This window comes from Pogona vitticeps, chromosome 4 (genome assembly GCF_051106095.1).
Source record: "Pogona vitticeps strain Pit_001003342236 chromosome 4, PviZW2.1, whole genome shotgun sequence".
In the NCBI taxonomy this organism is placed as follows: domain Eukaryota; kingdom Metazoa; phylum Chordata; class Lepidosauria; order Squamata; family Agamidae; genus Pogona; species Pogona vitticeps.
In genome coordinates, this window is record NC_135786.1 from 210641303 (window position 1) to 210668969 (window position 27667).

The 27667-nt window shown below is 41.6% G+C and overlaps 1 protein-coding gene across 4 annotated transcripts; it reads right to left on the reverse strand.

Moving 5' to 3' along the window:
- Positions 1 to 2100: 2100 nt before the first annotated feature.
- On the reverse strand, positions 2101 to 27587 carry C4H8orf88 (chromosome 4 C8orf88 homolog). 4 transcript variants are annotated; one of them, XM_020813786.3, is made up of 6 exons: positions 27370 to 27587; positions 13144 to 13239; positions 12915 to 13006; positions 6816 to 6900; positions 3685 to 3791; positions 2101 to 2702 (listed from the first exon to the last, which is right to left on the reverse strand). In XM_020813786.3, exons 2-6 carry the CDS (start codon positions 13211 to 13213, stop codon positions 2655 to 2657), a joined length of 402 nt encoding a protein of 133 aa, XP_020669445.2. In that variant the 5' UTR covers positions 13214 to 13239; positions 27370 to 27587; the 3' UTR covers positions 2101 to 2654. The 4 variants fall into 4 exon arrangements, with proteins under 4 accessions (XP_020669445.2, XP_020669442.2, XP_072855200.2 ...); XM_020813783.3 differs by having other exon boundaries at positions 12915 to 13009; XM_072999099.2 differs by lacking the exon at positions 27370 to 27587 and adding an exon at positions 27074 to 27297.
- Positions 27588 to 27667: the final 80 nt, after the last annotated feature.

The following is a 27667-nucleotide window of genomic DNA, read 5'->3' on the forward strand; positions in this document are numbered from 1 at the left end:
ATTGTTGGCATGAATCCCATAGAAGAAATGGAGTAGCCCTCATAGTCAACAAAAGAGTGGGAAAAGCTGTACTGGGATATAATCTCAAAAATGATAGAATGATTTCAATACGAATCCAAGGCAGACCTTTCAACATCACAGTAATCCAAGTTTATGTACCAACCACCAATGCTGAAGAAGCTGAAATTGACCAATTCTATGAAGACTTACAACACCTTCTAGAACTGACACCAAAGAAAGATGTTATTGTCATTATAGGGGACTGGAATGCTGAAGTAGGGAGTCAAAAGGAACAACAGGAAAGTTTGGCCTTGGAGTTCAAAACGAAGCAGGGCTTTGAACGGAGAACAAGCTGGTAATCACAAACACTCTTTTCCAACAACACAACAGGCGACTCTACACATGGACATCACCAGATGGGCAATACCAAAATCAGATTGATTATATTCTCTGCAGCCAAAGATAGAGAAGTTCTTTACAGTGATCAAAAACAAGAGCTGGAGCTGATTGTGGCTCTGATCATCAGCTTCTTATAACAACACTCCAGCTTAAACTGAAGAAAGTAGGAAACACAACTGGGCTAGTCAGGAATCACCTAAACCAAATCCCTTATGAATACACAGTGGAAGTGAACAACAGATTTAAGGAACTCGATTTGGTGGTCAGAGTGCCTGAAGAACTATGGATGGAGGCCCGTAACATTGTACAGAAGGCAAAGCAAAAGTGTGCTGCTTCTATACTGCCCTATAGTGCTTCAAGTACTCCCTGGACGGTTTATAAATTATGCATGCTGTACATTGCCCCCCCCCCAGTGAGTTGGGTACTCATTTTACCGACCTCAGAAGGATCGAAGGCTGAGTCAACCTTCAGCTGGCTACCTGGGATTGAACCCTGGGTCGTGAGCACAGTTTTGGCTCAAGTACAGCAGTTTAACCACTGCGCCACGAGGCAGCAACAAAAACCATCCCAAAGAAAAGGATATGCAAGAAAGCAAAGTGGCTGTCCAACGAGGTCTTACAAATAGCAGAGAAGGGAAACAAAATGCAAGGGAGATAGGGAAAATTACAGAAAAATGAATGCAGACTTCCAAAGAAAAGCAAGGAGAGACAATAGGGCCTTCTTAAATGAACAGTGAAAAAAATTGAGGAAAATAATATTTAACTTATATGCTGAATACATCATGTGAAAGGATGGACTGGATGAATCCCAAGCCAGAATTAAGATTGCTGGAAGAAATATCAACAACCTCAGATATGCAGATGATATCATTCTGGTGTCAGAAAGTGAGGAGGAATTAAAGAACCTCTTATAATGAGGGTGAAAGAGAAGAGTGCAAAAAATGGTCTGAAGCTCAACATCAAAAAAACTAAGATGATGGACACTGGTCCCATCACCTACTGGCAAATAGAAGGGGAAAACATGGATGTAATTACAAATTTTACTTTCTTGGGCTCCATGATCACTGCAGATGGCAACAGCAGCCACAAAATTAAAAGGCGCCTGCTTCTTAGGAGGAAAGCAACAACAAACCGAGACAGCATCTTAAAAAAACAGAGACCTCACCTTGCCAACAAAGGTCCACACAGTCAAAGCTATGGTTTTCCAGCAGCGATGTACATAAGTGAGAGCTGGACCATAAAGAAGGATGGCTGCCGAAGAATTGATGCTTTTGAATTGTGGTGCTGGAGGAGATTCTGGAGAGTCCCCTGGACTGCAAGGAGATCAAACCTATGCATTCTGAAGGAAATCAACCCTGAATGCTCACTGGAAGGACAGATCCTGAAGCTGTGGCTCCAATACTTTGGCCATCTCATGAGAAGAGAAGACTTCCTGGAAAAGACCCTGATGTTGGGAAAGTGTGAAGGCAAAAGAAGGGGATGACAGAGGACAAGATGGTTGGACAGTGTCACTGAAGCTACCAACATGAATTTGACCCAACTATGGGAGGCAGTGGAAGACAGGAGGGCCCGGCGTGCTCTGGTTCATGGGATCACAAAGAGTTGGACACAACTTAACGACTAAACAACAACAAAAACACACATTCAGAAACACAACAGAAAATAGTAAAAATTTTAAAAACCACAGTTCAACTAAAGTATATAACTTTGCTTATTTAATTTTATTAGACTTATACCGCCCATCTAGAACATGTCTACTCTTTACAGTTTAAGTGTCAGTTGCTTCAAGTACACTGTTAAATTTGTGCATTTAAACACCATTTCAGATAAGGTTGTGGGCAAACACCGTATGCAGCATTTAAGAACCCTGAGCATGGGGCAGTTACCACAGAGTACATGCAGCCACAAGTTCTTTGTAGCCAGTCATATAATGTGACCTCATAAGTCAAGGCTTTTAATCTGTTGCAGAAATATGGTAAGGAAAATTTAATCTTCAAGATACAAGTATAATACTGGAATTTACAAGTGACAGTGGTCTTGCCTCATTTCAGCAATGTTCTTTGTTATCATAACAAAAGTTCGGTAAACAATAATTCCTGAGACAGACAAACTTGAAGTTGATCCACATACATTTTCTGTTGAAAATAACTTTACTTCTGACATGACGTGATGAATACACCAACCATAAAAGATTGATTACTGTCTTTTGGATTATAGATCACGTTTCCTTGTTTTTCAGTGGTGAAAGACGTATCTTCATAAAGACCTACCATCACTTGAAGTAGGAAGTAAATAGTACTTTTTCTATAAAACAAAAATTTGAGGAAATTAGTTATGGGGTGTTTGCATTAAACCATGGCTCAGAATTAGATACTCAGCTGTTACTTTAAGAACTCAAAGTACACAGTCTACATAAGACAGTGAACAGTTGCAAGAAGGAACAATAAGTGAATATGTACTCTTCAGGTACTCACACAAGATAACAGGGCAGAGGGTAGGGAAAACAACTGTATATTTATCAGAATCAATTTCTGTATTGGTACAAGTCAGACTCTTTCCCCATACCCATCCTAGACTGCTGTTTAAGCCCAAAGAAGTGATTTTAACATCCCACCATTATGGATTAAATCCCATTTTACAATGCAATATTCTACACAGAGAGATCCCTGATCACATCTACAGTAAGTGTATTCATGTATGTTATGAGAATGAAAAAAGTAAATACTGAAGAAATCTAAATAGATGATCCAATACTTTATTTGTCACAGGCAACACTGGGAGGTGGGGAACCTTTCCTGTCTCTACTAGGAATTCAACTTATTTATATAAATCACTAGTTACTCCCTGAGCACTGAACATCTGTTGGGACCACATTTCATATAAACCCTGCTCCCCCAAAACATGATCACCATGCAGGTGAGAGAAGATGGGAACTGCAGTCTAACCTGGAAACATCTGGAGGGCACAAGGTTGGAAAAGGCTCACACAAAGGGGATTATACAGGGGCAATACATAGGGTTGCTCCTGCCCTCCATGCAGAGCTGCAGCACGGGTGAATTGATTTGTGACAGCTTTTGCAGCCACCTCTTAACTAGCCTCTCCCTCAATTAAATTCTTGCCACTGGCACTTTTTGAAAATCCTTCAGGAAAAAAGAGACCAAGAATTTCCCTTGCATTTGGCAGGATACCATGAGGTTTATGGATTTATTAACCTGTATAATTCCTTTTAACATACTAAAACATCACTTAAAAAATTTCAAAAACAGTCTGAGAGCCAACTACTTACTGGTTTTTCAAGCACAATAGGATGATCAGGAAGAAACTCAGGTTTCTTTTGGGCAAGTGAAACCTCTGAAAGTTTCAAAAGGAAATCTCTACTGTATGTTATTCTTTCTGCCAACACAAAATTAAAGAATTTAAAATTGAGTGGAAAAGTACACAGATTTATGATATAAAACCAAATGGCTTTCTAACAAAACTGGAAGTTAAAAACACTATGCACAAATGTATTGTTCCTACATAACAAAAAAAGATGGTTATTTTCTAAAGGTGTAAAATTGTGTGGAAGTTGAAAATCTAAATTCTATAGCAATAGAAGCAGCAAAATGAAGAATTTTCTGGAAGTTGTACAGACACTACTGAATCTATAGTGAATGAATTCAGACAAGATAAGCATTAACATAGCTTTAAAGCATAGCGGTATGAAGGAAAAACCAAACACTGCCACAGTGTTTATCCAAATTAATCTGATATGTAAATAATAATCTTATAGAGAGCAAAGGCTGAAATCCAGTAGCAAGTTGCAACTAGAGTAATCCCACTGAATCAATGGGAATCTGGTGAGTCACCATCTAGGTAAGGTTGAAACTATACTGGCAAGTCAAATCAGTATGGTTCAGCACTGCTGTGGCTTGACTTGCAGCCTATTTAATAATTCAATTCAGATTTGGTGATCACGTGGAGCCAGTGGATTGTTTTGGTGCCAGGGACCACACTGACCCCTCAATCTGATGCAATTTGATCCATGCCACAACCCACAGTTGCCATTCCATTGATCTTATCTTCTGCTGATCCCCAGATCTCCTTTTATGGTTCACCATAAAGCCTGTGGGCTGTTTAAAGTGCTAAACACCATTAAAGAAAAGTTTTCCAAAAGTTTTCCATATCATACACATTCAGACACACATACTATGGAACATAGTAGTTTGCTGTAGTTCGTCAGATTTGTTTCAATTTCATAGCGATTTTTACCTTTTTTTTTGGGTTGTGCAGAGGTGATCTAGTGCTAAACTAATATATCAATGCAGTGATAAGGTGATTTTTTTTCCTAGGAGGCTGAGCTGAGGCTGAAGACCAGGTTTGCCTGCATGGATGTTTTGCTGAGGAGTTTGTTTTTGCTGGGATTTCTTTTGTCCCCCCCCCCCCGCATGGCCTAGGAGGTGGGGCTTTCCCATCTTAAATGAGGGTGTGCCAGGACTGTGCACCGTTAGGTGTGCAAAATCCTCAAATTCTCTGACTCTATCTCTGACCCTAATATGGTAAATAGGAAAGCCAATTAGCATTGCATACACCTGGGAGGCAGGAAAGTTTAAGGGACAGATCATACTTCCGCACTATTAGAGAGCAGGCCAGGTAGGCAGGGCTTGTCAGCCATGGAAGGCAGCCCATCTAGGAGAAGGAAAACTCCAACTTCAAACCTCCACTGCCTTGTGGCTATATTCACTCATGGAAAAGGCTTCAGGAGTTAACCTACAGGCAAAATCCGGAGCTGGAGTCCCGAAGACAGTTCGTGTCGTTCTGCCAACTCCTGCGATGTTGCTGGAACCAGTTGTATTGGCTCTTGCCTTTCCATTGGACCATTTCAGCAACGTGGAGAGGGGGGATTTGCTGCTTGGGTAACAGCCTATCCTCCATACTACTTTACCCAGGCTTCATGCTCTGGAGAGGACACTTCTCGATACAGAGCATGTTACCATAGTCTCTCAAGACTGAAGGATGCCTATGATGATAAGGTGATCTAATGCTAAACTCAGTAGTTTGGCTTTTAACAAATAAATAAATTAAAAATACTTCAGGACAGGAAAGAAAAAGATTTTGTAGGGGTGGGTGTTCCTGCTGTACAAAACATAATACCTAATTCACCAGAATACCAACCACAGTCATCCTGCCCTGATCTTTTTGGAGAACAAAACAACTGATAACACAGGGGAAACACAGTTTGAATCATTCCAGCTTAAAAAATTAGATAACAGGGGGAAAAAAACCTCCACTTTGGAACCAAAAGGGGCTGTGTCGATTCACATTGTCCTTCATGTCATGTGATCACTGTAAAAAACCTCAAAAGCATTATTTTCACTTCTGCAGCAAATCCCATACTATTTATCCATGTAATTCCAACCTATTCCACTGATTCAACAGCGCTACTTTATTGCAACTTACTACTGGATTTCAATCAACTTACAGTACTCTGAATGAGCTCTTGAACATTTTTTCATTGTTCAGATGCCTGATCATTTTGGACAGAACAGAACTGTAACCCACAGTAAAAGTTGAAGGTTCCCCTTGACATTTAGTCCAGTCATGTCCAACTCTAGGGGGCGGTGCTCATCCCTGTTTTGAAGCCACAGAGCCAGCATTTGTCCTTAGACAGTTTCTGTGGTCACGTGGCCGGCATAACTAGACACGGAACGCCGTTACATTCCCACCATCGTGGTACCTATTTATCTATTTGAATTTTAACATGCTTTCAAACTGCTAGGTTGGCAGGAGCTGGGACAAGAGACGGGAGCTCGCTCCATCTCATGGATTCGATCTCACGACTGCTGGTCTTCTGACCTTGCAGCACATAGGCTTCTGCAGTTTAACCCACAGCACCACCACGTACCCAGGCCCACAGTACACTTCATATAAACCTGTATAAATCAAATCAGTATTTGTCAGAATGTATCTCTCTCAGAAATTCAGCACATGCCACCTGCTTTTCACAGGCCTTGCTTCTCTGGGCTGCCATGCTGGGAAAGACTTAGAAAACAGTCACCAAGAATTGTGCTTTCTTGACTGTGACTTCTACCTTATGGAATGGGTTCCCGGGGGGGGGGTGTTGTTAGGTCTCCTACCTCCCAACATTTAAGAGGATGCTTAAGTCTAATGTTTCAGGAAGCTTTTAAGGACACCCTTTTTTAAGTTATCTCTACAGGCGTTCCCATAATCCATCATCACTTGGGGTTTATTTAGCTACTGTTTGTATGTCCTAAAAAGATTTTATGTCTGTGGGGGTTTTTTATGTGTAAACTTATTGTTGAACTACTTATCTAACATGATGATGATGAAGACATGCTCCAAATAAAACAATATTTAGCATTTCACATTTCTTGTTGTTTAACAATACTTTCCAGCATGTGTACATACAATGTCTACCTTTTGTAACTTCAGGTTTGTTCTGCTCTGGTAAACCTGAAAGTAGTGCTCCATTTAAGACCAGCATACCATTAGATTTATACATCTAAAAATGAATAAAGAAATGTTGATGTTTGGCAACGGTTTTGAATTTTATTTTATTTTATTTTGCTAACCCATACAAAAAGAACACTGGCAAAAAATGATTAATTTCAGCTAATTTAAAATTCATCACCACAGAAATCATACTGCATTTAATCAATGAACAGTCAAGTAACAGCAATACACACAAACTGTAAAAATGTGCCTTTACGAATCTTAAATAGAACATACATTTCAGTTTCATACTACTATGGAATCCCAAACATTAACTTATTTTTAAACACAGTGGTCAGAATCCCCTTGGATTCACATAGCATGAACAGACAATCATACAAATAAATCTGCATATGCTTTCGTCTGTCACAGGCTGAGGAAGCAAGAGCATGCCAGAGAGCAATCCAAGAGGTAAAAGCCACATGAATGCCCCTACACACGGTTTTCTTCATAAGAGTCTGACCAGTAAGAGTTTATTTAAGCTGCTGCTACATACGATACTGGCAGACAAAAAATAACATTTTTCATATAATCCATCTAAGTAATGAAGTTTAATAAGAAAAAAAAACTTTTAAACAGTCAGTATAAATATTTTACACTGGTCATCTTACAATGAAGCCCCTGCAAGCTTATGAGCAGGAATAATTAACAGGGAAAATAAATATGTCATTTTGCAAGTGCATAGAGGTATCCTGGAGAGCCAGTGTGAGATAGTGGACAGTGACAGATGAGGACACCGACTTGTGTTTGAATCCCCACTTGGTCATAAAAACTCAGTGGGAGATAGTAATGGAAAACCCACTCATTGAATATTACACATACTGTACCTTGCAGATCCTATAAGGGTTACTATAAGCCATGATAACAGAATGCAACTTGATAACACATAACAATCAAGTTATGTGGTACCAAGAACACAGAATTCACAGTAATATGGTGAAGGAGTTGTTGCAGTGATTAGAAATTCAGTGCCATGTTGATTTTCTTGTCTGAGTATACAGGAAGCTAGAAGTACAAGAACTACAAACAGGCCTGCCTATCCACAATTAAGCAGTCCACTCTTTTTGGACACAGTAAAGCAGACTGTCCTGGAGTACCAACAAAGGAGAGACGACTCTAGGGAGAAGGAAAAATACTAAATGCAGGAGGCAAGAACTTGGAGGCGTGACACACAGAAAGAGAACTACTGAGACCATGCCTTGCTTTCAGAGCTACAGAACTGCTATCAGGCAATCCCCATGGACAGTGTTTTTCAGCCACTTGAACAAGGACAGCAATCTTCAAAAGAGCACATATGTAGCCATGAAGTGCTCTGCAAAAGGAAAAGTTGTTGTGAACAGAAAAGCAGCATGAGGCGCGTGGTAGTGTTATACAGAAACAGTGACATACCTGACAGGATGGATGTCTTGAGAGGTGTACTGCTTTCCTGGTGTGTGGACTAAGATGCGACAGAGAGGTTGCCAAGACTCATCAAGCTCGCTACTTATAAACACCTTCTGATCCACGCAGGGTAACAAATGATATTGTCAAGCAGAGCTTTCAACCTACTGCAAGTGACTGAGAGTCTCTGACTAGGAAGATGAAGGACCTTGAGTACAGCTGGTTATTTTGTTACTCCTTGAAGGTCATGAATATGATCCAAGAAAAGAGAGATAGAAGCAAACAACTGGCTGTGCACGTGATGTTGAGAAAGATTTGGATTTGGATGGTGGTCTGCATTTGTATGAAGAAAGCTTTCTGGCAAGAAAAACGTAATGCATCACAGAAGTTTGGCAGACTGTGTTTCCTAGAAGTTTCGCAAATCTGATCAGAGCAGCTTTAAACTGAATCCTGGAAAGGAGTATTTCAGAAGTCAGGGGATTACCACATATTGGGGCCAACAGGATCTATCAACGATTATTGGGATGGTGGTAGGGGAACCTGTCAGAGCATGGGGAAAAAACAGGCGGGGCTTTGTTGCGGCAAGACCAGTAAGATTTCAGGAGGGCTCCTGAAACTAACCGAGACCACTCGGTTCTGACCCCCCCCCAAAAAACCTGGGGAGGCAATGACTTTGATAAGTGAAAGTCTGAAGCAGCAGAATTGACTGAGAGGGGAGAGGAACCAGTGGAAACCTGTTATTCTTCTCTTTGAAGTTTCATCTGAGTGCTTGGTCCGAGGAGGGAGCCATTTTGGCAAGAAGCTGGGAATGCCCCTCACAGAGAGTGGAAAAGTACTGAAGGATTTTGGAAAATATTTTTTGACAAGAACTTGAAGTAAGTTAAGATGTTTGTTTTACATATGGAACTCTTAAGGACCTAAATAATGAAGAGAGTGGATTTAATCTATCAAAGAAAGGGACTAGAGCTATATTTGGCAAGCCTCCTCCCCCCCCCCCCCGGTCAATTTGAGACTTGATTAGAAGAAAAGAAAGGGAGCAAGAAAATGACTTTGTTTGTATTGCTATAATAAGACTCATTCCAGCAGGACAATATAACCATCTCACTGAACTAAAAAGTTGATGGATTTAAATCTGTGAAGCAGCCAGAAACAGTCTTAGGTTGAGGGGCTTATGGAGATGTTAGCAGAAGAAATACAGCAAACGATGGACTTTACTATGGAAAGGAGGAGGAATAGAGATCATGGGACATATGTTGTGGCAGGTGGGACAGGAAGAGACAGTATGTGGAGTAGATGATGTTCTTGGGAGCAGATTTAATTACATATAAATAGTCGATAAAATGGAAGATGAAGTGATGAAAGATTACATGATACAATGGTTATAATACTGGTTATAATATTGATTTAGAGCACTGGACACAAACTTGGCTGAATAATATTAAACTTACAAATTTAGTAAGCTTTAAGATTAAAACAAAGAAAGAGAAGGTCCAGAAGATTAGTAACTATATTCTGGAAAATTGCTATATTGTTTTCTCTTTGTATGATTTCACCTCTATCTGTACCTAAACCCCTATTCCTATGGAAAATTGATTAAAAAAAATTTTAGAAGGATAAAAAATAATAATAGGGGAACAACTAAAGGAAATTACCTATGGTTTCAGTTATATTAACACTAGTGAACAGAAGTCAGACAAGGTGATGCTGGACTTCTAACACTGGAAGGCAAATATGATTTAATTAGCATTACTGAAAGCTTGGTTGGAAAAAAACCCTCATGACTAGAATGTAATAACTAAGGTATATAAGCTATTAAAATGAGCAAAATAAATAAGGGAAGAACAGCATTATTTGTAAAGGATGTGCAATATAATCCTAGAACTGTAGAGCTGGAGGGGACCTTGTGAATCATCAAGTCCAGCCCATCAAGGAGGCACAGTAGAGAATTGAACTCCCAACCTCTGGCCCCCAGAGCCAGATACCAAAACCACTGAGCACCTGTACAAATACCCAGACCATGGAAAGCTGACTGAAAGCATTTGGGTAAAAATTATAGGAAAGAGGAAAAACAGTTAACATCACTGTGGGGTCTGCCACTGGTCTTTACCTCAGACTGAAGACTTAAGTAACATCTTCCTAGGTCAGATTACAGAACATTCAAAGAGAAGACATACAGTAATGGAAAACTTTGGCTAAGTAAGAATCTTAGCTAATCAACAGTGTAATAAAGCAGCCCCCCCCCCAAAAAAAAATCCCAAACAAAAAACCCTAACATGATTCTAGGCTACATCACAGAATTATTGTATTCAGATATGTCCATTTTTGGCATCCTGGTTTAGGAAGCGTATCAACAAGCTGAAACATGTCTAGAGGAAACCAAGATAAGTAAAGGGTTTAGAAATGAAACTCTAAGAGGAATGGTTGAGACAGTATTTCTAGTCTGGAAAAAATAAGGTATGATAGCCATGGTAGTTGTAGGTATTTCAGGCGGTTTGGCCGTGTTCTGAAGGTTTTTCTTCCTAACATTTCGCCGGTCTCTGTGTCTGGCATCTTCAGAGGACAGGAGTCAGAACTCTGTGCTCTGGTGTAGTTCATGGGATAGTTATTTATAACTGTGGGATCAGCTTTTTGTCCTTTTCAGGAGATTGTGTGATTATGGTGATCAGTGTGTTTTTTGTTGTGGGTGTATTGTTGTGATAAGGAGGAGAGATTATCTGTCACTGTGATTGATGGGTGTCATTAGCTGGTATTTTGTGTGCAGTGATCACTGGTCATTGTGGCTGGATAGAGTTCGTTGACCTTTTGCAGGCTGTATTTTTCAGTGCTAGGAGTCAGGCTTTGTTGAGTTAGGTAAAGATAAAGGTTCCCCTTTACAATTTTTGTCCAGTCGTATTCGACTCTAGGGGGCGGTGCTCATCCCCGTTTCCAAGCCATAGAGCCAGCATTTTGTCTGAAGACAATCTTCCATGGTCACATGGCCAGCGCAACTTAGACACGGAACGCTATTACCTTCCCACCAAGGTGGTCCCTATTTATCTACTTGCATTTGCATGCTTTCGAACTGCTAGGCTGGCGGGAGCTGGGACAAGTGATGGGCGCTCACTCCGTCGCGTGGATTCGATCTTACGACTGCTTGGTCTTCTGACCCTGCAGCACAGGCTTCTGCGGTTTAGCCCGCAGTCCCACCACGTCCCTTTTGTTGAGTTAGCCATCTTCAAATATTTGAAGGGGTCTCACGTGGAAGATTAAGTAAGCTTGTCTTCTGCTGCTCCAAAGGGCAGGACCTGAATCTCAAAAGGAGATTCTGACTAAACATCAGTAGAAATTTCTTGACAGTAAAAGCCGTTCAAACACAGAACTAATTACAGTAGAAAGTAGTGGATTTTCCATTGTTGGCAGTTTTTAAACAAAAACCTATTTGGCCATCTATTAGGGAGTCTTTAGATTTGGATTCCTGCATTAGCAGATTATGGACAAGACAGTCATTGCGACTCTACAGTGTCACAATTCTAAGTTAAATCTATTCTCATTTATTCATTTATATGGGCTCTTTGACAGAAGAATGCTTGTTCTCAAACTACTCCATATAAACACGAGTGCATCTAAGGAGGAAGAGCAAGAGTTCAACTATTAAACTGCTAAATGTGTAAATCCTATACTGTATAACTATACTTCCGATTTCACAGGTACAGTTAAGAAAGCTGTCAGTTTTAGATAATAGTTTAAAACATCTTATGTTCTTACACGAAGAATAAAACAAAACCTTAAGGAACTCATTACACAGTTTGCTACTCTCTCCTGTCCTGTAACAGAAGTCTTGCTACACTTCTTTCTGAACTGGTCCCTCCAGAAGGGACAAGAGCCACTTTAAAACAGTGTATCCCTATTCCATGAAGTATAACATAGCTAATTACATTACAACCCATCAAGAGGTCCAGTAAAACCATGAGGGTCACATTCCCCCATCCAGCTCACAAAGTAGGCTGTCCATCGAATGACCAAAGATATCCCTATCTATAACCAGGGTGAAAGCAGATTGAAACTGTTCTATATAGTGCATTTAATCCAGAAAAATCCCCAGGAGCTGGGGTGCCATCAGATGCTTCAGTATCATGCCCACGAAAGGAGAATTGGATACTGGCTGTCAATAATCTAATACAGTTGGATTCAGGGAAAGGCTGTTTTTTCATGAGGAAACTTGAGACTTGAGTTTGCCTATTCTCCACCTCTGTGCGTCAAGAAGAGTTTGGTAAGATTTTTTTTCACTTTAATAGAACTCTAGCTTCTCAAGCAGTAGAAACCAAAGATGGTGGGATATACTGTATTAAAAACTCATTCAAAGTCGACCAGAGTTTGTTATGAGCAATAGTCTCTGGCTCATACCCAACAAGAAGCTAGGATTCTGCAAAAAAGAAACTAAAATTTTTGAAATTCTCCTTGTGGGAGTGCAGAACAGTAGAGAGTAGCAACCTGTATTCATCTCATACAGGCTTTGTCCAAATTATATACACAGCATTAAAACATGTTTCAAAGTTACAATAGAACTTAGGCCAATAGGTTATGGAGCAATCTTAAACTCCAACTGGAACAATCTAGAAAAATCCAAAATACACTGAAAGCTATTAATTTTCTAATTAAACTTACAGAGTTGATTTCATTATTCAGACATAGGGGACTGCTGCAGGGAAACTTAGGCTGGAAGCTGAAACTGATTGCTGATACTGTAGGAAAGGATGCTGCTGAAATAAGTTAATACAGTTACTTTTGTAGTATTAAATTCTTAAATAAGATTTATATTTCTGTCTTGTTAATGTAACATGGATTTTGGTCCTGCATTTTTCAACAAGTATTCTGAAATAATCAAGACACTTACCATGGGAGCAGAGATGGCGCACAGGTCTTGCTGGCTTGAGGGACTTACCAATCATCCTCTTTTTTTCCATTTTTAAAAACACTTTGAAGTGTCATGCTATGAAAAGCAATGTACACAAAGATATATATAACTACAACGCTTACAGAAATTAAGGAGAAAATGGCATTTACAATTTTTTATATCTTCCTGTCTACTCATTCCTTGACTTTAACCTGTCCAATCTTTTCAGATCCCCATCCAATCCATTACATGGACTAACAAAATTAATTACAAACAGAATATAAACTACTAGCAGTGTAATTTTATCTAATCCTTTCATAACACTCACTCCTAAAAAATATGTACTTAACTAGCTGTACCTTTTAACTGTTTATAACATATCTGGTATAAATCTTTTGTGTTAATAAAAAGGTTGATCTATTAATTCAGAGAAGAAACAATATGGTTGAAATAGAGAGGTTACTTACTTGTAACCATGGTTCGAGTGGTCCTCTGTGAATCCACACAAATGGGTTTTACTGTGCCTGTGCAGGACTCTTCAGAATATTCTAGAGCTTTAAAAGACGTGATTAGTAGGACGTTGCCTCGTAACCTGCCCATAATACCTCAGTTCCAAAATGTCCACCGTTGTCAAGGCTGTGATCCCCAGAAAGCTCAGGACAACAAGTGATGGACAGCGGGGAGGCTGGGCGGGTTGTGTGGATTCACAGAGGACCACTCGGAGAACCATGGTTACAGGTAGGTAACCTCTCTTTCTTCTTTGTGGCCTCTGTGAATGCACACAAAAGGATGACAAGCAAGGCGTTCAATATATTCGCGAAGGCTTTCACGGCCGGGATCTAATGGTTGTTCTGGGTTTTTCGGGCTCTTTGGCCATGTTCTGAAGGTTGTTCTTCCTGACGTTTCGCCAGTCTCTGTGGCCGGCATCTTCAGAGGACAGCAACCTGTGCTCTGGTGTAGTTGGCTTGGGAGTGCAGTATTTATGGCTGTGAGATAGGCTTTTGTCTTGTCCTGTAGATGGGTGATTAGTGTGTATTGTTGTGGGTGTATTGTTGTGCTAAGGGGAAGAGATTATCTGTTCCTGTGGTTGATGGGTGTCATTAGCTGGTCTTTTGTGTGTGGTGATCCCCTGTCCTTGTGGGGGGGTAGAGTTCGTTGACCTTTTGCACGTAGTATGTTTGATAGCTGGGAGCCAAGTTTTGTTGAGCTGCATACTTTCCTCTTTTTTGTTGAAACTGTGCTTGTGCTTGTGGATTTCAATGGCTTCCCTGTGCAGTCTGATGTAATGATTGCTGGTGTTGCCCAGTATTTCAGTATAGAAATTTCATGTCCAGTTTGTTTCAGGGCATGTTCAGCTACTGCAGATTTTTCTGGTTGTTTTAGTCTGCAGTGTCTCTCATGTTCTTTGATTCTGGTGTGGATGCTTCATTTTGTGGTTCCAATATATACCTGGCCACAACTGCAAGGTATACGGTATACTCCTGCGGTGGTGAGGAGGTCCCTTCTGTCCTTTGCTGACCGTAACATTTGTTGTATTTTTGTCCCGACTGGGACACAAGGTCTACAGAAAACCCACCCGCACAGACCGGTACCTACACAAAAACTCCAACCACCACCCACAGCAAAAAAGAGGCATAATCAAAACACTGGTAGACCGGGCAAATCGGAACTGTGAAGCTCAGTTTCTCAGCACTGAACTCAATCATCTGAACTGGGCCCTACAGGCAAATGGCTACTCCAAAAATGAAATCACAAGAGTCATCAAACCTAGAAAACAACACCGAACTGAAGAAGAAAAACAGCCACCCACAAATAAAGTATTTCTGCCATACATCAAAGGGGTCACAGACTGCATGGGGAAACTTTTGAAAAAACACAACCTACAAACAGTATTCAAGCCCACCACAAAAATACAACAAATGTTACGGTCAGCAAAGGACAGAAGGGACCCCCTCACCACCGCAGGAATATACCAGATACCTTGCAGTTTTGGCCAGGTATATATTGGAACCACAAAACGAAGCATCCACACCAGAATCAAAGAACATGAGAGACACTGCAGACTAAAACAACCAGAAAAATCTGCAGTAGCTGAACATGCCCTGAAACAAACTGGACATGAAATTTCTATACTGAAATACTGGGCAACACCAGCAATCATTACATCAGACTGCACAGGGAAGCCATTGAAATCCACAAGCACAAGCACAGTTTCAACAAAAAAGAGGAAAGTATGCAGCTCAACAAAACTTGGCTCCCAGCTATCAAACATACTACGTGCAAAAGGTCAACGAACTCTACCCCCCCACAAGGACAGGGGATCACCACACACAAAAGACCAGCTAATGACACCCATCAACCACAGGAACAGATAATCTCTTCCCCTTAGCACAACAATACACCCACAACAATACACACTAATCACCCATCTACAGGACAAGACAAAAGCCTATCTCACAGCCATAAATACTGCACTCCCAAGCCAACTACAACAGAGCACAGGTTGCTGTCCTCTGAAGATGCCGGCCACAGAGACTGGCGAAACGTCAGGAAGAACAACCTTCAGAACATGGCCAAAGAGCCCGAAAAACCCAGAACAACCATGACAAGCAAGCTCATTTACCGGAAGGAGGGCCATTACGCCAACAACGAAGTCAGCACAGCCCTTCCGAAACTTGCTTCCTTCTTGGCCCTTCAGCATCAGAAGGAGGAGATGGAAATAACGTCAGGAGAATCAGAGGTTGATTAACATGGAAATCAGAAATCACTTTGGGAAGAAAGGACACATATGGATATAATACAACTTTGTCAGGAAAAAAATGAATATAAGGGGCATCCGCTCGAAGAGCGGCCAGCTCGCTTGCTTGACCTGTAGAAGTTATCACTACAAGGAACAAAGTCTTGATGGAAAGTAGTTTAAGGTATGCAGAGGCCATGGGTTCAAACGGAGGATGAGCGAGTACACGGAGAATGACCTGAAGAGACCACTGAGGGAATGGAGGTCGAGTACATGGGCGTATGTTTCGCAAACCTCTTAGAAATCTCTTTAAAGTACAGTGAGAAAATAAATGAGAGGCTTCAGACCCTTCAGGCTGATATGAAACTATCACAGAAATATAAACTTTTAACGTTGAATGAGCCAAACCTTGGTCAAACAAATAACAAAGAAACTTGAGAAGGGTGTCTAGGGAAAATGGAACCATAGGCAATTTCTGTGATGCAGCAAATTTGATGAAGGAGTTCCATTTATATGAATATAGCAATTGAGTAGAGGGCTTCCTAGCCCTATTTAAGATTTCAGCCATGCTAGCGGAATTGGCATTGTAATCCAGCTGACGAATCCTGACTATTGTCCTCTGCATGAGTGGAACAGACGGAAAGAGATAAAGGAGGCTGTCACCCCAGTCCACCATGAAAGCATCACCTAGAGAGTTGTCTCCTCTTCCTGCCCGTGAGCAGTACCTGCTGCATTTGGAGTTGGTCTGAGTGGTGAAGACGTCTAGGCCTGGTGTCCCCCACCAATTGCAGAGAAGGGAGAAGACAGTGTCATTGAGGGCCCACTTGTGCGTTTGGGTGGTAAGACGGCTCAGTCGATTGGCGACCTTGTTGTCCTCTGTAGCCACGTGAAGAGCCACCGGAAAAACATGGTGATTGTAATACCATTCCCACAGTTGGATCGTTAGATATAAGAGATGTAAAGAATGGGTGCCACCCTGTTTGTTGATACAGTGGTGCCTCAACCTATGACCGTCCCTACTTTTGACCATTTCAAATTACCAGCAGCTCTGGCCAAAAATTTTTGCTTCGACTTGCAACCAGAGCTTCAGCTTGCAACCAGGAAAAGGCAGGGGGAAAAGGCAGGAAATTCAAACCATTGGTGGTGAAGCGGCTACTTCTTTGTAGCTCTTTTGCCCCAATGGTCAGGGAAAGGGATGCAGACGGACTCCAAAAAGGATGGGGACGGCAGCGGCTCGGTGCCGGGAGGCTGAGCCTGGCCAGGATACTCCGGTTGCTCGCCTCCTGACAGGCTCCAACAAGGACAGGGATGGTAGCAGCTGGTAAGGTGCTGCTTTTTGCTTTTTAAAAACTGTTCTGGGTGGCTTTTGCAGGGTGGGTTTGGGCTGGGGAGTTATGTTTCTGTGGTGTTTGTTGCTTTGTTGATTTTTTTTTTTTTGCAGTCCCAGCGTGGGACTTGCTCCAATGTTTGTTTGTTTGTTTATTTAGTTATTTATTTATTTCATTTATACCCCGGCTATCTGGTCGATTGTGACCACTCTAGGTGGATTTTGTTTTTTGTTTTGCAGCCCCAGCACATTCCTATGGGGCTTGCAGTGTTTTATTTTTGTTTTAGTTTATTGTTTTGGTTTTTTAAAAAAATGCTGGAATGGATTAATTACGTTCCCATGTATTTCAATGGGAAATGGTACTTCAATGGTCTAGCATAGGGTCGAACTGGGATAGGTACCAGGCCTGTAAGAACTGCATCTTCAGTTGCACATGTTGGAGTACAGACGTAGCTCATGCCACCAGACCTAGCAGGTGCTGTGTATGGTGAGCTGTCGCAGTGGTGCAAAGCCAAAAGGGGAGAATGGCTCACCTTAACTTCAGTATTCACTTTGGAGGGGGAAACACCCTGGCTGCGATGGAATCGAGATGCACCCCAATGTAATCCATGGTCTGAGATGGTTTGAGATGAGATTTTTTGTAATTCACTTGAAGGCCGAGATCCGCCAATGTCTGTAAAACGAAGGTAGTGTCCCTTCAGGTTGCGCTGTGTGATTGTGCTACTATCAACCAGTCGTCTTTATATGGAAACACCGTGATGTTGTGTATTTGAAGATAGGCAGCAACTGGAGCCATACACTTTGTGAAGGTTTCGGAGCGGTAGACAGGCTGCAGGGAAGGGCACAGAATTGGTAAGCAGTGTTCATGAAGAGGAAACAGAGATATCTGAAGTGATGTTCATGAACTGAAATGTGAAAATATGTGTCCTGTAGATCTATATTCACGAACCAGTCACCTGGTTGAAGCAGAGGGATGACTGATTCAAGGTTGACCATGCAAAAATGCCTGGGATCAATGTAGGTGTTCAGCAGTTGCAGGTCTAAAATAGGACGGAGTCCTCCATCCTTCTTGGGGACCATGAAATAATGTGAGTAAAAACCGTTCAGAATATCTTGGGGTGACACCCTCTGGATAGCATGTTTTTGAAGAAGTGTAACTTAGTCCTCTAGAGCAGGTGAGTACAATGTGGTTCTGACATGACTGAGAGGAGGAAGCTCCTTGAACTCCAACAGGTAACCAAAACGTATGATGGCTAGCACCCGTGTCCTTGATAATGGAACACTTGTCGAAAAAGGGGGCCAGATGGGGATGATGAGGGCAGCGCAGAAGAGGAGAGTCAAATATATTGTTTGTTTTTTCTTGTAGGAGAATGGAAATCTTGTCTGCGTTGAGCAGGGGCCTGTGACTGGAAAGGAGGAGCAGAAGAGGAGGGCTGAGCAAAGTTAGACCTCTCGGGAGCCTGAGTCGGAGGTTTGTAAGAGCAATAGAGATGCTGGTACAATTGATGGAAAGTGAAAGGCTTACGCCACTGATTGTAATGGTATCTGGGTTATTAAATGGAGCAAGATCAGGCACAAAAATTTTGTGCAAATTTTCCATCACTTCATCAGTCTTTTTGTTGAAGAGGCCCACACCATTGAAGGGTAAATCCTTGATACAGGACCCAGCATTGTCGGTGATTCCCGAAGACCGTAACCATGCATGCTGTCTAAGGGAGATAGCAGAAGCCAGAGATTTTGAAGCAGCGTCAGAAGTATGACATGCTGCCAGACGCTGCTGTTTGGCCAGAGTAGTGGCCACAAGGTGGGTGTTGAGAGCACTGATTCTGACGTCCTCAGGAGCAGCTTGAAGGATAGGGAGGATCTTATTCCACAGTTGCCTGTGGTAGGTCCCCATCGTGGCCTGGTAGTTGGAGATCCTCATTACGAAGGACACCAAAGAATATAAATGGCATCTGACCACGTCCAGTCTCCTTCCCTCTTTGTTAGTAGGGGTAACTGAAGATCGACTGCCTGCTCGGGATTGGTTTGATTGCACAATAATGGAGTTTGGTGGAAGATGCTTGATTAGGAACGCTGTATCAGTGTCATGAGTGCAGTAGTGATTTTCCACCCATCTCAAGATCTGTAGGGATGTCGTAAGGTCCAACATGGCTGGGATGAATGCCAAACTTAATGGAGGGGATTTTTCTTAATTAATGCCATGAAAACAAGATCAGGCTTGGGGGGAGATGGCTGTTTCATGTCCAGTTCCAACGATTTGGCCATGCACAGGATCAGCTGAGCATAAGAGGTGAAGTCCTCAGATGGGGATGGAGGATGAACATCTGCGACATCAGAATCTAGGGTTGGTAAGTTTGATGGGGATTCCTTGGATGATTCAGAGGAAAGAACCTGATCAGAAACTTTTGATGCTGAAGATGCACCAGAGATGGAAAAAGCTGGAGAGGGGGAGCACTGATGATCCCAAGAAGTAGAAATGAGAGGGGTTGGTGTTGGAGCAGTAGAGAGATGATGTTTGGAAGATTTCTTAGATCTTGGTACTATTGGAGCGGACTCAAAAGTGGTTCGGTGCCGACTTCAAACAGGAGACGGTGATGGTGACCGAGAAGATTCAGAAGGTGCATAAGCGTACCGAACGCGTTTGGGATGCTCATAATATTCAGGGATAAAGCTTGGTTTATATTGGTGGGATCGGTATCAGTGGCGATCACCATATCGATTGACATCGTAAAGAGGCTCTTCATATTCAGGAAAGGCATGGCGTTGAGATGGGTGCAGGACAAAAAGTACCTCCCGGTACTGAGGAGGTGGAGAGATGTGACGCCGCTTCGCTGTCCTCTTCTGAGGAGATTGTGATACTGGCGCATCCGAATTCAAAGTCACCCACCCAGTTGAAACAGGGCTAGAATGGACTGAGGCCGGGCTGGATACAATATCTGCCTCGGAACAGCCATGACTTGGCGATAAGCTTGGTATGGAGACCAAAGCTTGAACCCAAGTAGGGAGACTTGACTCTCCTGCTTCAGAGATGGAGCCTCGGTCTGGGATGTCCCTGGACGACTCCTCCAAGATTGGAGATGGGAGGGAGACATGGACAATCGGAGGTTAATGAGCCTGATGTGGTTTAGGAACCCGCTTTGCTTTCTTCTGTTTGACCTTGTCCTTATCTTTTTGCTTCTTACTAGACTGAGTCTTAGCCGACACTGAAGAAGCCTTCAACATGTCGACGTTGATACCGATGGTGATTTAGGTTTGGAAGACTTAATAGAAGACCTCGGAGAGGGTGTAGGAGCCAATGGAATGGAAGCCTTGGATTGAGACGGTGGAACTGGGATAGGTTCCATTGTGGGGTTGGTTGGCAGACTGGACGCTGCCAAAGACTTTTTCTACAAGTGGAATCTGAACCTTTGAAGCTGGAGTTTTAAGGCCAGTTTTGTTAACTTCTTACATTCTGGACAAGTGTGAGTTTGATGACTCTTGCCCAAACAGAACAAGCAATGATCATGGCTGTCTGTAAAAGGGATTTTATTGGCACACATCATGCAGCATTTGAATGGGCCTGAGGAGGCCATTAAAAAGGGCGGGAGTGATGGGTGGGAGGGAAATATAAAGGCAAAGAAATAACTCACAGGGAACGTCCGAAAATAAAAAACTCGATTGAGTCCGTAATCCAATAATCAAAAACCGTAAGCAGTCCAGAGATCAAGGTACTGTAGATAAAATCACAAATCACAAGCTCTAATTCCAAATAAGTCCGATTTCAGCGGCGGCTAAAAGGAACTGAGGTATTACAGGTGGGTGGAGCATGCACGCCATGGGGCAACGTCCAACAATCACATCTTTTAACGCTCCAGAATATTCCAAAGAGTCCTGTGCATTGTGTGTATTCACAGAGGCCACAAAGAAGTAGTATAGGCACTATAAGGCTGAAATCCTGTTGCAAGCTAAGCAAGCAGAAGGCAAATGGCATAATATTCAGTTACTTCCAGTTGGTAATTTGAGTCACTGCTGCAATTCTCAGGAATGAATAAGCTCTTGAGAATCCCAGCTTTAATTTCCATCAAGAAGTAAGTGAATAGTATACCATTTGTCTTCCACCTATGTAAAATATTTAGGTCCATAATTTTAATGTTTAAGAGTATTTTTCTAGGTAGGGCATTTAGCAGGCCATTGTCCCAAGACTATTGTTGTTGCAACTGTGAATTGATTGACACTGCTATCCTATACATGGTTCTCAGAAATACACTTCAGTGAGTTTAATACATACTCACTGGGAAATAAAATATTGCGACTTTAGTATAATTGCTTTACAGAAAAAAGATTTTTTCTCTTTTTTCAGGGTTTTTATTATCAGTTTTAATATTTCTATTTTCATTTGTGTTTTCTGTTTTATGAGACTATAACCTGCCGAGAGTAGCGTTACAACACTAATGAGAGCGGGCTACAAATGGAATAAATAAATAAATAGATAAATAAAATAATAATTTTGCTTGCAGTTTATCAAACAGAAACACAGATGTTAATGTAAAAATCAATACCACCCAGGCTAAAAAATGATGAATACCACTTTCAGTATTATGCCTACCTACAGCAATATATTCCATGAGGTACTGCTATTGGCAAATGTTTTGTTTTTCTCTGCTTTAATACAAAAATTATTAAGCAGTAGTAACAGAATGAACTATTTTGAATAATGTGTCGACACAAGATAAATGTTTAATAATGTGTTGACACAAGATAAAATCACATAAATGCTGATTACTGTGGATACATGCAAACATCCTTGTCCAAACTAATCTTTTTTGATAGAAGTCAATGTGACGTATAGAGTGGTGGACAGTGATTCAGGACAGTTAGCTTCAAATATCCACTTGGCCACGAAAACCCACTGGGAGTAGTACTGGTAAAACTGCTAGTTAAATATCTCACATACCTTGAAAACCCGATTAAGGCTGCCACATGTTTAATGCAATTTGATGACCCATAGTAACAACAATAGCATATGTACTGGATATTCTAAAGCCAGAAGTGGTAGGTTTAATGAAGGGGGCAGAAAGTCTCCATTTTCTTCAATGTTATGACAATGGATAGCTCCAATGGTTCATTAGGTTAGCCAGAAGAATAGTAAAAAACAACAAAACTATTTTTATACAACAACTTAGAATGTGCTGCCTTAGAAGAGTCACTCCCACCTTGCAAAAACAGTAAAGAATTCAGCTTCTAAGAGAGTGCTTGTTGCAACACCTAAAAAAGTATTTTGAATTTATTTTAATATAATACAAGTATATGCAGGTTATGATATGGATTCAAGCTATTATGAATTATTAAAGATTTATTTTAAAGGGTGACAGACTGCACATCTTCACAAAAAAAATGGAGAGGGAAGTTGGAATTTTAGCTGTAGACATACGATGGATGGCCTGAACAGCCAATTTTTTCCATCCGATGTAGAGATTATATATCAGATGCTACGCCTCAAATTAAGTAGTTACAAAAATCACATTAAACTGACATCATTAACAGGAAATTTATTTATTTTAAATAACATCTTAGACTTTTATCTTTCAATGATACATATAAACTGGTATATTTTAGACAGCACCGTAGCACATGCTCTACAATCTCAAATTTGAAACTACCAATTCTTTTAACCTCTAGCTCAGATTTCAATCAATCATTTGGACAAAAATCCTATGATTTTCTCTCATTTTCTTATCTCCCATGGTGGTGGGCAAGCCCTGGGAGACCTCCCTGGGAGTTCCCGCCTCCGCGATCGGCACCCTGACGTCGGAGAAAACCCTTTGAGAGGTCCGAAAGCAAAAAGGCAGGGAGAAAGGGCGGGAAATTCAAATTTCCCGCCCTTTCCCCCTGCCTTTTTGCCTTTTGAAATGCTGTAACGGATTAATTCTGTTCCCATGCATTTCAATGGGAAATAGTACTTCAACTTACGAACTTTTCAATGTATGAACATTGTTCCAAAACAGATTAAGTTTGTAGGTCAAGGTACTACTGTACTTTGAATCTACATTCTGGTTTACAGAATGTGGGTGCACAGTACATTCAGCTACATGGATAGAGTAAATTCAAATGATACTGACTAAAAGTTCTAGCAAGTTACTCCGGCACTGTGCAGCAAGCCAGTTTTATTATATGCAGCTAATTTGTATGGCTTTGTTGTTGTTATCTGCCATTAAGTCATATTTGACTTATGGTGACCCTAGGAATGAGAGATCTCCAAAATGTCCTGTTTCCAACAGCCCATATGAACTCATATCTGTGGCTTCCCTTAGGGAGTTAGTCCATCTTATTGTAATTGGTCTTCTTCTTTTCTTGTTACCTTCAATCTTCAACAGCATTATAGTCTTTTCCAAAGAATCTTGGCTTCTCCTGACATGCCCAAAGTAGGACAGCCTCAATTTCAACATTTTTGCTTCCAGAGATTGTTCAGGCTTGATTTGCTCTAGAACCTGCTTGTTCATCGTCCAGGGTATCCACAAAGCTCTACACCAGCACCACAGTTTAAACATATCAATGTAGTTCCTGTCAGATTTCTTTACCGTTGAGCTTTGACACCCAATACATGGTAATTGGGAGTACAAAAATGTGGATGCTCTTGGTCTTTGTTTCCAGTTACATATCCTTACATTTGATAATTTTTAATAATGCCCTCATTGCTGTCCTTTCAAGTCTTAGTCTTCTTCTGATTTCTTGGCTGCAGTCTTCTTTTGGATGATGATTAAAGCGAGATACAGTGGCGCCTCGACTTACGAATGTCCCTAATTGAGAAAATTTTGAGATACAAAAACCTCCAGCCACAAAATATTGCTTCAACTTACGGCTGGTGCTTCAAGTTACGGGGGGAATGCGGGGGAGGTGGGGAAAGCACGAAATTTGAACTTTCAGTTGACCGTTGGCCATGAAGAGGCTGCTTGTATGCTATCTCACTCACCCCAGCAGTTAGAGAATGGATAGGGAGAGAGTCTTCAGACTGCCTGGTACTGGTCGGTACTGTACTGTATGGACTGGGGTTTTTGGTTTTTTGTTTGCTTTTTTTAAGTTTTGGATTTTTGACTTTTTTTTTAAACAGAGAGACTGCCAGTTCTGGGTGAGTATATACACTGTACAGGGTTTGTTGTAGCTTGGTGGGGGAGGTAGGGCTAGGTGGGGGGGGTTATGTTTCTGTGCTCTGATGGGTCCTGCAGTGTGGATTTCAAATTTGAAAAGTAGACTGTAATACTAAATTAAAGTTAAATGTGAAAAATAGACTGCAATTTTAAAATGTAAAATTTATTTATTTATTTTTGCATTCTGTGGCTTCTAGGGTTTGTGTACTGTGACCTATCTGTTGTTTTAAAATGTGTGGGTTTAAAATGTGGTTTCAATGTCTTTTTTCTTTGGGGATCTGTTTGCTCTAGTAATGGTTGCTGGCTGTTGATGCAGGCAGGGTGTAAAATGTAGTTTAGACTCCTCGGTCTTTTTTTCTTAAAATCAGAAAATATTCTGTGAGGAGCTGTGCTGGCTATTGATGCAGGTAGACTGTAAAATGCAGTTTAGACTCTCTTTCTGTGATGAGGAGTTCTGTGCTGGAATAATGCTTGCTGGATTCTGTGGCTTTTAGGGTTTGTGTACTGTGACTTCTCTTTTGTTTTAAAATGTGCGCATTTAAAATGTTACTCCAAAATCTTTTTGTTTTAAAATCAGAACATTTTTCTGTGGGGGGCTGTGTCTTATCTTTCTCTCCCTCTATGCTCTCTTTTTGTGATGAGGAGTTTTGTGCTGGACAATGCTTGCTGGATTCTGAGGCTTCTAGGGTCTGTGTACTGCGGTGTGCTGAAAAGTCATGGCTCCAAAGAAAGAACAGAGTAAAGGCCAAAACAAACAAACAAACAAAAAACTCTACTGAAATGTAAAAAGACATTGCCAAAAAGCTTGACCATCAAGCATTTCTTCCGCCATAAAAGGTAAAAGCCATTGTTGAAACACCTTTAGGCATAACACAACTTTACCAAGGATGGGGATAGTTTTCAAAATAAAATAAAATAAGATTTGCTCAGATCCCGATGAAACTGAGCATTTCAGAAATTGCAGTTAAAATTGACAACTTGTAATTATTTAATATATTTTCCCATTTAACAGCGCAGTTATAAAAAGCTGATAAGTATGTAATGAAAGCAGTGTGTAGCAGCACACTTCTGCTGGATTTTTAAAAAGCCAGTTTTGATAATCAGAACAACGATAAGTAAGGTCCCATGGCAGGAGATCCTAACAAGAAAAGGAGTCCAAGAAGGGTGGGAGCTTGAAAAACAAGAAATTATAAAGGCACAAGTACAAACAATTCCAACAAGAAAAAAAAGGTGGCAGGCAGCAATAAAGGCCAGTGAATGAGTTCAAATCTCCAGAGCCAGATGAACTGCATCCCAGAGTAGTAAAGGAACTGGCTGAAGAACTCTCAGAACCGCTATCCATTATTTTCTTGAAATCCTGGGAAACGGGTGAGGTGCCAGAGGATTGGAGGAGGGCCAATGTTGTTCCTATTTTCAAAAAGAGCAAAAAGTGGAACCTGGGAACGACAGGCCAGTCAGCCTGACATCAATCCCAGACAAAATTTTGAAACAGATCATAAAGTGGTCATTGCACAAGCACCTAGAAAACAATGCAATAATAACTAGAAGCCAACACAGATTTGTCAAGAACATATCCTGCCAAACTAATTTGATCTCTTTTTTAAATAAGATAACTTCCCTGCTAGAGAGAGGGAGTGTTGCAGACGTATCTTGACTTCCACAAAGCTTTTGACAAAGTGCCCCATGATATCCTGATAAGCAAGCTAACTAGGAGTGGGCTGGATAGATCAAGGGTCAGGTGGATACACAATTGGCTACAGAACAGTACTCAGAAGGTGATGATCCTTTTCTAACTGGGAGGAGGTAACTAGTGGGATACCCCAAGGCTCAGTCCTGGACCCAGTGCTCTTCAATATTTTTATTAATGACCTGGATGAGGGAGTGCAAAGAATGCTTCTCAAATCTGCAGATACCAAATTGGGCGGAATAGCTAATACCCGGGAAGACAGAAACAAAATTCAGAATTACCTTGATAGGATGGAACACTGGGCCGAAAACAACAGAATGAAATTCAACAGAGATAAATGCAAAATACTGCACCTCGGAAAAAGAAACCGATTGTATAGTTACAAGATGGGGGATACCTGGCTCAGCAAAACTACAAGAGAGAAGGATCTTGGAATTGTCATCAACCACAAACTAAAAATGAGCCAACAGTGCAATGTGGCTACAAAAAAGGCAAATGCTATTTTAGATTGCATTAATAAAAGTATAGTTTCCAAATCCCACGAGGTGCTAGTCCCCTTCTATTCAGCACTGGTTAGGCCTCACCTTGAGTATTGTGGCCAGTTCTGAACACTGCACTTCAAGAAGGAGACTAACAAATTGGAACAAGTTCAGAGAAGGGCGACAAAGATGAACAGGGGTTTGGAAACCAAGCCTTATGAGGAATGGCTGAAAGAATATTTCATGTACAGCCGTGAGAAAAGAAGACTGAGGGGGTGATACCATAGCTCTTTCCAAATACTACCTGAAAGCCTGTCATACAGAGGAGAGATAAGATCTGTTCTCCATCATCCCAGAGTGCAGAACAGACAACAATGGGCGCAAGTTAAAGGAAACCAGATATCGGCTGAATATGAGGGAAAACTTCCTAACTGTTAGAGCACTACGACAGTAGAACCAGAGCACTACGGCAGTAGAACCAGTTACCTCGGAAATTGGTGAGTGCTCCAACACTGGAGGCATTCAAGAAAAACTGTCATATGTGACAGTTCAAAGGAGGATTAATCACTTCACCTGCAAATGACATCGTACCAGCATTTCAGGAAATGCGTTGCTGGGAGAACCCTTGGGTAGAAGGAACAGAACTTAAAGAAACTTAGGTTAGCCCTCCACAGAAAGCAAGGAAAGTTAGGCCCGCGATCGTGCCCCACGCTACCTCAGCCAATAGTCATGCGCACTCTCTCCCCTCCCGCCCCTTTTTAAGTACTCCCTCCGCGCCAGCGCCGACCGCAAAACCTTCTCCCTCGCTTCTGGCGCCTTTACACGTTGCCGCCCGCTTTCTGGTGTTCACGGTAACAAGGTCCGCTTACCGGTCCCTCTTCTTCCGAGCAAAAGGGTTACTTAAAAAAACAGTCGTAGGCGCAACAGCTGCCACCACCGGCGCCGCCTTCGCACCTCGAAAAGGAGAGCGAGCAAGCAAGATCCGGGAGGAGCCAAAGGCGGGACTTCTCTTGTGAGGATGAGCGGATAACGGTCTCCTCACGTGCTGGCAGCATTCTGAAGTCAGCTGCGCGCGCGCCCTCGTCGTCGTCACGCGCAACCACATCTGAGGGACGGTGAGGGTCTTGAGGTGTTTTGCTTTGGGTTGTTTTGTTTTGTTTTGTTTGG